Source organism: Vipera berus, assembly GCF_964194415.1.
Source record: "Vipera berus genome assembly, chromosome: 1".
NCBI classification, from domain to species: Eukaryota; Metazoa; Chordata; class Lepidosauria; order Squamata; family Viperidae; genus Vipera; species Vipera berus.
The window spans coordinates 56,419,399-56,430,429 of record NC_138202.1 but is presented as its reverse complement, the minus strand read 5'-3'; the positions used below and the strand labels follow the sequence as shown (position 1 = coordinate 56,430,429).

Below are 11,031 nucleotides of genomic sequence, written 5' to 3'. Positions count from 1 at the left end.
TTACTAAGATTATACTTGCAATGAAGGTGGGAAATCACTTTTCTTTCAATAAATTTTATTAAGAATTATTCTAAACAGACAAAGCTAATACAAGAAGCTAATACATAAATACATTTAAAAATATTAGAAAGTGTTAGAAAAAATCTCAAAGAAAAAATAAATAAAAGGGAAATAGTAAACTTCCCCCTTCATTCCCAGCAAGTATATTCAACATTAACGACTTATCTCTGTATCTTAAAATACAACTTAATACATCTTCGTTCCATAACTTTTCTATAAAATCATCTCTAAATCTTCAGATCTCCTTAGTAATCAGCAAAGGTACAGTATCCACTTCATCCCACTCTTTTAATAATCAAAATCTAATCTCAATAAACAATGAAACATTACAAAGTTAAAAGGTATTTTATAAACATTAGCAGAAATACCAACCCCTTATTTACATAACAAAAATAATATATATTGCAAACTAACCCGTTAGACCCATTTGAATATTTTCCTCAAAAGCACTATCCACTCAAGATCACTATTAGAAGTAACATTATTTAACCATAACCAAATAAGCCAATTTTATATTTTTTATTGTTAAGTTCCATAAAGTTCTACTTGCTGTTTTTATTATATCTCCTCTCAAAATTGTCATATTTATTCAAGTCCATTTGTAATTTCTGCGTAGTACCTCCAGTAGGTCTCTTATACTCCAATTTAAAAAGATAATCCACATCACTCTGTGTTTTTTAAAAAATTTAAATAATCATTGAATTATATTTGTAAATATATTATTTCCATCTTTTTCTTACAGGTTATACATTCTAAATCCACCTTAAAGTCTATTTTGATTATCCTTAAAGGGACTTGTTCCTCTTCCATTATGACTTCTAGGCTGCATTAATGGAGGGACAGCATCAAGGTCACAAGAAGCGATAGTACAGCTGTATACCAGTAAGGCTACACTTGGAATACTGCGCCCTGTTCTGGTCACAATACAAAAAAGATGCCGAAGCCCTCAAGAGAGTGCACAGGAAAGCAACAAAGAGGCCTGGAGACTAGACTGTATGATGAACAGTTAAGGGAACTAGCTATGTCTAGCTTAACAAAGAGAAGGAATAAGGGTGACATGATAGCAATTTCCTAATATTTGAGGGACTGTCAGAGAAATGAGGGGATTGACTTATTTTCTGAAGTGAGGACAGAACAAGAAGAAATCAGTGGAAGCTCATTAAAGAGAGATAGTACTTGGAATAAGAATTTTCCTGATAGCAAACAAAATTTACCATTTGGAACAAATTGCCTCCCGAAATTGAGAGGCTCCATCCCTGGAGATTTTCAAAAGACTGGACAATTATTTGTCTGGGATGGTATAAGGATTCCTATCTTGTGCAGGGGGTTGGATTAGAAGACTGCTAAGGTTCCTTCCAGCCCTATTAATTCTATGGTTTCCTTTTAACTTTTAAGAGTTATAATCTGGTACAAACACCATTTGACAAATTCAGTATACAACCACCATATGGGACTAATTTGAAACCTCTAATTTTAAGACTTTAAAACTATGTTAAACATATTTCCATTTTTATAAGTGAGCCTGATGAGTTCAGGAAAAGAAGGAAAACAGCAATTTTCCTTGTCGAGAAAACACAATGCCACACTACCACGTCACAGAAGCAAACTAATAGATAGAACTGCCTTCAAGCATTTGGTAAGCATTACCTTTAAAACCAACTCTGGATTTTACCTTTATTTTATCTTTATCTTCACATCAGGTTGGGGTTCATTGGGGGCCTTTACTGAGACTGTGCAAGGCAAGATTTTTAAACCACAGTATTAACTGGTAATTCTATAGAGAATACTGTAAATAACAAGGAATAATTTAAGTAGGTATTTTAATGAGATTATATAATTTCCATAGCACTAGGATTTCCAGTATGGCATTTAGGCGGTTAATGTGCCCGGACATTTCCTGTTGTGTCCTTGTTCAGACTTCCAAATTTATTCCAATAATGTCTTTTAGCACTGTAAGATTTCTTAGGAAATGAATTTGTAGCTGTCCACAATTAAATGCTGTTTGCAAATGTGCCCATTTATTCAAAGACAGAAAATTAAACGTGTTTAAAAATGAAGCATCATACAGAAAGCGGGAATGGATCAGCAGTGACTTTGTGAAAATGCCATTCAATGCTCTCTCAAAACCTTGAGGACCTCTGATGTTGAGTGTTCATTATACTTAAACCATCTAAATACTTTTTCTGAAAATCCTGCCAAATCAATATAACCAATATGAATATAAGAAACTGGGGAGAGAAATGTAAAGGAAAGAACTGGTCTAAAGTTCAAAGTTGAGATCTGAACATCCCAATTCAAAATTGGTTCTTTCAGCTGCCAGTTTATGGTATCTGATCTCTCCATTTTTTTCTTTAATAGCATTGTCCTGTTTCTAAAAAAAAGGTTAACCTGTGTGTTCTAAAATTAAGGACACACATTAGGTAACAATACTGTTTTCATATTCTTTAACTCTGGAAAATAACACAAACCATCTTAAATATTTCCATCTTTCAGTCCAAAATACAAATCTGAAAAATGCTATAAAATAGAACTTTCACTCTAGTAGGCAACTCCTTACTGCTGCATATTTTAAATCAAGTTCATTCCAAACTTCATATTTTGGTAATGTGGTTTAAATATTCACAAAAGCTGGAAAACTGTCAACAGTGGGTTCAGAATACAGACATGATTATACTATAGTCAACACCCATACTCATAATCTTTTAAACTGAAGTCAATATTAAAATGTTTCTTGAGAAATAAACACATATATTTTAGTTATACTAGTTTTTAGCTATACTGGTTTTCTAAGTTATACTAGCAGCATTAAAGTGCTATCACGAAATTCCAAATGACATGCAGATAAGGAATGAATCCAGTACTTTCTTATAGCTCATGTATATATACAATAGTAAGTTTTTTTTCCAAGTACAAAGAAAAAGCTTTCCATTTATTGTTAAAGCAAAACAGAGCTACACCAGTTTTAAACAATTCAAATAGCAACTCAAGCACCTGAGTAAGTTTTCTAAGAAAGTTTTATGAGTATATCCACATTTATACATGAATCTAAACACTTTCTTACAAAATGTTCTACTAGAAATATACCCAGATGGACATAGGTATACAATAGCAAAAGCTTCAAGCTCTACTTAATAAGGTAATTTTTGATTAAAAAATAGAAGGCAAAATGTACCCAAAGTTACATTAGTAAAAGCTTTTACAGTATAATACTAAAGACAGTCACAAAGTTAAGAAAATACTGATATCAAAGATACAATCACAGTATTAATAGACAAAAATATACAAGGGAATCTTATACATAAATAAAATGCATTTGCATCTCCATGTGACCCCAGTGGCTGCCACAATCATCAACTGGTGCTCATTTTACCATCTGTAGGATTCCTTAAGTTGTAAATAATCAGTTTTCTTAACAGTCTGATCTTCACTTTTAACTGGCTTCCTTCTGAGATTCTTCACTGCATAATTTCAAAATAATGCAAGATGGCCATTATATGTTGAGGCATGAAAACATAGCCAGTGTAAAGTGCCATTCCAATAATAGACACCAACATGGAATCTGATTGAAAGTAAAGGAAAGCGTAAAAGGCTACAGAAATGGATTGCCAAGTGACATGGTAAAATGTTCAGTATGCACTGTTATTCCTATTTATCAAAATCCTATGACATTAAATAGTTGTTAGTACAGAAACCATACAACTATCAAAAAAAAATCTTTGATTAGTCTGAATCAACAAATAACTGTTCAATTCCTGACTGCAAATCTTCAGGTAAGAGCTTTTTCAACTTTGACAGAAAGGAAAAGTGACTAATAATCAGACATTTGTAAGAGAGTAAAAACCAGCTCTCAGAAGCAAACTCAGCACATGTATTTTCTCAGATCATTGCTTAATTCAGGCTCAGCATAATTTCTTCACTAACAGCAATCTAGCAATGAACTAATAAGAATACATGGATGCAGAGACTGCATACATTGGTGTCGATTATAGAGTGTATTTAAATAATAGCAGCAATTAGGACATACTGTATCAAATTTCAGAAGGGGCAATTCAACCATTCCTCCCCTTTTTCTCTTTCAGGAAGATTTCTGTAAGAGGGGAAGAAGTCTTTTTTCTTCTATGAAATCCTTGAAACTTTTTGTAAAGAATGGAGAAAGGTTGCATTGCACTGAGCGTCTGAAGAGGGCGTGGATATTGCTTCTCAACTGGACAAATCAAGCTGAACAATTGTCAGTTCTGACCAACAAAGTAATTCCAACAAGACTAAGGAGGGAGGAATCCAAATTCCAATTTTCTATCAATAGGACAGTTTTCCTTAACCTAATTGGAAAGGATCCACACCGCCTCCCCCTCCAAATCTGTTCTGAAAGCTTAGGGAAGAAATGCTGGAGCTGTAAAACATGTTTCTCTTTACACGATGCTCAGCAAAAGCCGCAATGTAAGTTTCGCTGTTACAGAAACAGTACAAACAAAACAGCCAATGGAAGGAGAACTAGACCAGATCTATCGAGTCAACTCAAATTACGCTAGAAGAAATAAAGTCCCCAGGGAAGTACATATCAGATTTCTTAAAAAGTCTACAAGAGACGAGATTTTGAGAAGAGATGAACCTTTGAAATACAAAGAAAAAGAAATTGTACATCTCAAACAAATCCCTAGGAGAATAAGAGAATCCCGAAGAGAATACCAGTTTTTAACTAGGAAATGAACTGAAAAAGTAGTGAATTTTAGGTGGCTGATTCCAGAAGGGATTTTAATTTACTGGGATACGAAAAGATACAGACTGGGTACGCCACTTAAAGCAAGGGAATTCTTTGATAACCATAGAGCATTCCTGGAAAGAGGTGACCCTGAATCCGGTACAAAGAGAGAAACAAAGAAACAGGAAGAAATGGCAGTAGAAGCAGCAGTTAAACAGAGAGGAGGAAGAAATTAAAAACACATATACAGAAGAAGGAGCAAGACCAAGAGATCAGAGACAGGTAAGATCGACTAGAAGATTTAAGACCTAGATATAACTGAAAGAGATGGAGGAGAGTGGGATTTTGTCAATGAATATAGATGGACTAAACTCTCCTTCAGAAATTTTTTTTTACAAAAATTAAAAATGGATATAATCTGTCTTCAAGAAACACACATTAAGAGACAACATTGTAAGTTGTTAGAACAACCGAAAATTGGTAAACTCTACTTTGCATTAGCACTTCAAAAGAAAAGAGGACTAGCTCTATTCGTTAAAGAAAATGAATCCCAAACAAATCTATGCGGATGAAGAGGGGAGAATATTAATAGTGGAAATAATTTATTTTATTTTATTGCATTTATATACCGCCCTTTCCCTGAGGACTCAGGGCGGTTTACAGGGAGTTAAAAATCAAACATACAAAAGTTAAAAGCCAAGTTAAAAAATATTAAATTAACCCTGTGCTATTAAAAACCCCAATTAAAATAATTTTCTCCTCAGCCTGGGCCGGAGAGCTCAAAGAACCAGGTCTTCAGGCCCCGGCGGAATGATCGGAGGTCGAGGGCAGTCCTCAGCTCCACCGGCAGCTGGTTCCAGAGGGCAGGCGTTCCCACTGAGAAGGCCCTATCCCTGGGTGTCACCCGCCGGCAATCTCTTACCGGCGGAACCCTGAGCAGACCCTCCCTGTGGGAGCGCACTGGGCGAAGGGCGTTTGAAGCCGGCAGCAGGTGTTCCCTCAAGTACCCCAGACCCAGGCCATGTAGGGCTTTATAGGTAATAACCAGCACCTTGAATTTCACCCGGAGGGCAACCGGAAGCCAATGCAGCTCGCGGAGTAGAGGTGTTACATGGGAGTATCGGGAAACCCCCATTACAACTCGCGCGGCCGCATTCTGCACCAGTTGAAGCCTCCGAGTGGTCTTCAAGGGCAGCCCCATGTAGAGAGCGTTACAGTAGTCCAAACGGGAGGTCACAAGCGCATGAGTAACTGTGCGTAGGGCGTCTCGGTCCAGATAGGGACGCAACTGGCGCACCAGGCGAACCTGTGCAAAAGCCCCCCTGGTCACGGCTCCTATGTGATCTTCAAAATTGAGCCGTGAATCCAGGAGGACGCCCAAGTTGCGAGCCCTATCAACAGGGGGTAACACCTCACCCCCCCATCGTTAGAGGTGGAATAACCTGGTTAACCCGAGATGCCGATATGCACAGCCACTCAGTCTTGGCGGGATTGAGACGAAGCCTGTTTCTCCCCATCCAGACCTGAACCGCCTCCAGGCACCGGGACATCACGGAGAGGGCATCACTGGGTTGGTTCGGGGTGGAAAGAAAAAGTTGGGTATCATCAGCGTACTGGTGATACCCCACCCCGAAACCACGAATGATCTCGCCCAGCGGCTTCATATAGATGTTGAACAGGAGAGGCGAGAGAACCGACCCCTGAGGAACTCCACAAATGAGAGGCCTCGGGGCGGATCTCTGCCCTCCTGTCAACACCGACTGCGAGCGGCCCTGAAGGTAGGAGAACCACCGTAGAACGGTGCCTCCCACTCCCAACCCCCTGAGACGCCGCAGCAGGATACCATGGTCGATGGTATCGAAAGCCGCTGAGAGATCTAATAGGACCAGGACAGAGGAGCAACCCCTGTCCCTTGCCCTCCAGAGATCATTCACCAGCGCGACCAATGCCGTCTCCGTGCTGTGTCCGGGCCTGAAGCCCGATTGGTGCGGGTCCAGATAATCAGTTTCCTCCAGGAACAGAGGGAGCTGATGCGCCACCACACTCTCAACAACCTTCGCCAGAAAGCGAAGGTTGGAGACTGGACGATAGTTGTTTAAAGCAGCCGGGTCCAAAGCAGGCTTCTTGAGAAGGGGTCTCACCACCGCCTCCTTCAAGGCGGCAGGGAAGACACCCTCCTTCAAAGAAGCAGTTATTACTGCATGGAACCAGCCTCGTGTTCCCTCCCGAGCCGCATAAGCTAGCCAGGAGGGGCACGGATCCAACAGACAGGTGGTGGTGCTCAGTCTCCCCATGATCCTGTCCACATCATCAGGGGAAACAGGGTCGAACTCAGTCCAGATAACGTGCTCAAGACCGCCTGATTTCTCCACATCAGACTCTGCCCAGTCAGAGTCCAGGCCGGTCCGGATCCGAGCGATTTTGTCCGCCAGATGATGACTAAACTCCTCGGCTCGTCCCTGCAAGGGATCCTCTCTCACCTCCTGGTTAAGGAGGGAGCGAGTCACCCTAAACAGGGCGGCCGGGCGATTATCTGCGGATGCGATAAGGGCGGCAAAGTAGTTAGACTTCGCCGTCCTTATCGCAGCAAGATAAGACCTTATAAAGGTTCTTAACTGCAATCGGTCGGATTCGGATCGGCTGGACCTCCAACCGCTCTCTAGACCTCGTCTCCGACGCTTCATCTCCCGGAGCTCCACAGAGAACCATGGGGCCCAACGGGATCTGCGCCGGGTCAGAGGTCGCATGGGTACAACGCAGTCAAGTGCCCTGGTGGCAGCCGTTTCCCAGGCCTCCACCAGCGCATCGACTGGGCTGTGGGTAAGGGTGATAGGTATAGGCCCAAGCGCCCTCTGGAACCGATCCGGGTTCATTAGGCGCCTGGGGCGGAACCACCTGGTCGGTTCCGCCGCCCAGCGACGGGGGGTGGCATGACGGAAAACCAGCCTCAGGAGGTGGTGATCTGACCATGACAGAGGGGTGATGGACGGGGAACCCCCTCCCAGATCATCCAACCACTGTCCAGACAGGAACACCAAGTCGAGAGTATGATCCCCCTCATGAGTCGGGCCCTCAATAACCTGGGTCAGGCCCATGGCTGTCATGGAGGCCATGAACTCCCGAGCTAACTCCGACGACCCTCCCAGTGACGGCAGGTTGAAGTCACCCAAGACTATAAGCCTGGGGAACTCCACCGCCAACCCTGAGAGGGTATCAAGCAGCTCAGGCAGGGCTGTTGCCACACAGCTGGGCGCCAGGTATGTAAGCAACAAGCCCAACTGAACCCGAGGGCCACATCTCAAGAGGAGGGATTCACTCCCGGCCATCTGGACAATGGTGGCCTCCCGGGGACACAAAGTCTCCCGAATAACCACTGCCACCCCACCGCCCCTGCCCTGAGCCCGTGGCTGGTGCAGCACCCGGAAACCTAGCGGGCATAACTCGGTGAGAGGCACCCCTCCCTCCGAGCCCAACCAAGTTTCCGTGATGCACGCTAGATCCGCACATTCCTCCTCGATCAGATCATGGATGAGGGGAGCTTTGTTAACTACGGATCTAGCATTAAAATAGACCAACCTGAGCTCAGGGGCCTGATCACCCTCATCCCCGGGTAAGAGGGTGCTAACCGGAGGGTCGGAGCGCGCCACCGCTCGGAGATAGCGGGGGCGCGATCCCAGATGTTGGTATGGCCCTCTGCGCAAACACCTGCTGCCATTCCCTATCACCGTGGGGATTTGAAGCCCCACCCCCACATTCCCAGAACCAGCAGCCACCTCCCCAGACCCCGGCTAAAAATTTTATCAGGGGCCTCTTAGCACGTCTTAACTCGAGGTCCCTATCTAAGCCCAGCCACCTCTCGGAGCCCCAACGCTTGGGCTCGTCATTAAGGGGAGTATGGAAACAGGCGACAGGTCGCGCCCATGAATGCAGGAACCCCCCTAAGGGCATACAAATCCGCTTCGGATTTGATGGATCAAAAACAGATACTGATGGTAGCAATACATGCACCAAATGATAAGAACAATTTTCAAATAGTTTTACACTTTCAAAAACTATATTAAAAATACTAGATTTAAGCTATCAAAATATTTGTATAATGGAAGACTTTAATGCAATAACAGATGGAACTTTGGACTACAAAATGACAGAACTTTGTATCCAAGATATATGGAGAAAAACAACAAAGAAATTACAATATATATTTTAATCAAATAGACATAAATCATGGTCTAGAATTGATGTGATACGGACATCTTTGGAACTTAAAATGCTGATACAAGAAGTTGAGATAGACACAAATGTTTGGGCAGATCATAACCCAATAAAGATGACTTGGAGAAGAACTAAGAAAAAACTTAGATGGTCTCTGAATAAATCTATATTGAAAGAAAAAGAATTCTTACAATTAGCGACAAAGGAAATATTTTTTCTTTAAAATAAACAAGAAAGAAGAAACTTCACTTCAAAATGTGTGGGATACAGCTAAAGCCTATTTTAGAGGGTTGGCTATAACTTACATCGCTAAAAAGAACAAAGAAAAGAAACAACAACTAAACTTTATAAATGTAATCAAAACAATTTATTGTAAACAAAGTAATTGTAAATGGAGATCTTACAGAAAACTTCAATATTAAAAAGGGCACAACCCAAGGATGTCCACTATCTCCATTACTATTCATATTAACATTGGAAGTACTAAATAGAAACATTAGACAAGATATAGAAATTAAAGGACTGGAGATAAAAGATGAAAAATATAAATTACAAGCATTTGCAGATGACCTGTTTTTTATACTGGAAGATCCACAGGAAACAAGCACTAAGCTTTTGGAGAAAAATGAAAAATCTGGAGAGGGCATGACCTGCAAATCGGTTGGCATGCCTTGTGCTGCGTAGCAGTGAGCGCCTGTTACTCGTCCCAGCTTCTGCCAACCTAGCAGTTCAAAAGCACGTAAAAATGCAAGTAGAAAAATAGGGACCACTATGTTCCGTGCGCCTTTGGTATCTAGTCATGCCAGCCACATGACCACGGAGACATCCTCAGACAAGCGCTGGCTCTTCAGCTTTGAAACAGGGATGAGCACCGGCCCCTAGAGTTGGAAACGACTAGCACGCATGTGCGGGGGAACCTTTTACCTTTACTGTTAGTTAAATAGCTACTGCTAAGCTTGTAAGCCGCCCTGAGTCTTCGGAGAAGGGCGGGATATAAATGGAATTAAAAAAAATACATGCACTCAGACATTATGCTGTTTGATAAATATTGAAAATGTTATTTGGAAAAAACCCAACCCCAAACCCCAACTCTAATCCCGACCCTACCTTACCCCCAACCCCATAAAAACTAATAAAATTATACATACAAAAAGAGAAAGAAACGAGTAAATAGAGGTTGGGAAAAGAGCAGTAAAGGAAGCAGTTAATTTACGTGCCGGTGGTTTTCTGCCTTCTATGACGAACTTCCACTCAGCAGCCCCTCCAAGCTAATGGCGCACGTATATTGCTAAGCTATTAGGCTATTGCTAAGCACATTGGTTTGTGCTTAAATTGTAAGCCACCCTGAGTCTTCGGAGAAGGGCGGGATATAAATGGGATTAAAATAAATAAATAAATAAATAATACCCCAGAGCAGCTTTCTTGCTTCAGCCCAGGATTGCCCAACTAAAGCAAGCTCCAAGGCCGCCAATTGCCACCCATCCCATCCGCCCGTCCGAGTCCGAAACCGGCCACGGTAACCCTGTATTCGGCTTAACCTGAACTTCCCCTGACGGAGCCAGGAATCGCTCAGCCTCGGACGAAAACAGCGAGTAAAGGATACTGAACACCGTCCGCTCCCAGGGCTCCAACATGTAAAGAGCCGTCACCAGCAGATACTGGTAATAAAGCCACGACATTCGCTTCCAGGCCGAGCTGAACGCCATTTCCCCGGCAGCGCCTCGGGACGTAAGAGCGCGCCGGCTAAACGCACCGCTGAGCCGAGGACGAAGGGAGGGCGTTTTGACGCCCAGTTCCTTCGCGGATTGGCTGAGCCTCTTCCCGCCCGCCCATTCCTGTTCTTTGCCCGGGCGAGCCGCGCCTAGAGACGGGGGTCTCTGCGCCAAGTTTCGCAACGGGGGGGGGAAGCGACGCGTTTTCTCAGCCGGGACTGGGAAACCTGAGCCTGCTTTCGGTGCTCGAGGAGGCGCTGAGGGTTATCCCGAAGGCCTGCGCCTACCGTGGAAAGAGCGGGAGCGCTAGCTTGAGAGGGAGACGCTCCAGTTCAGGGGTCTTCAAAC

General features: G+C 42.9%; 1 protein-coding gene across 1 annotated transcript; it reads right to left on the bottom strand.

Annotated features, from left to right (window-relative positions):
* Window positions 1-2,056: 2,056 nt before the first annotated feature.
* On the bottom strand, window positions 2,057-10,725 carry SPTSSA (serine palmitoyltransferase small subunit A). Its single transcript, XM_081327309.1, has 2 exons — window positions 10,575-10,725; window positions 2,057-3,619 (listed from the first exon to the last, which is right to left on the bottom strand). Exons 1-2 carry the CDS (start codon window positions 10,675-10,677, stop codon window positions 3,516-3,518), a joined length of 207 nt encoding a protein of 68 aa, XP_081183435.1. The 5' UTR covers window positions 10,678-10,725; the 3' UTR covers window positions 2,057-3,515.
* Between the last annotated feature and the right edge of the window lie 306 nt (window positions 10,726-11,031).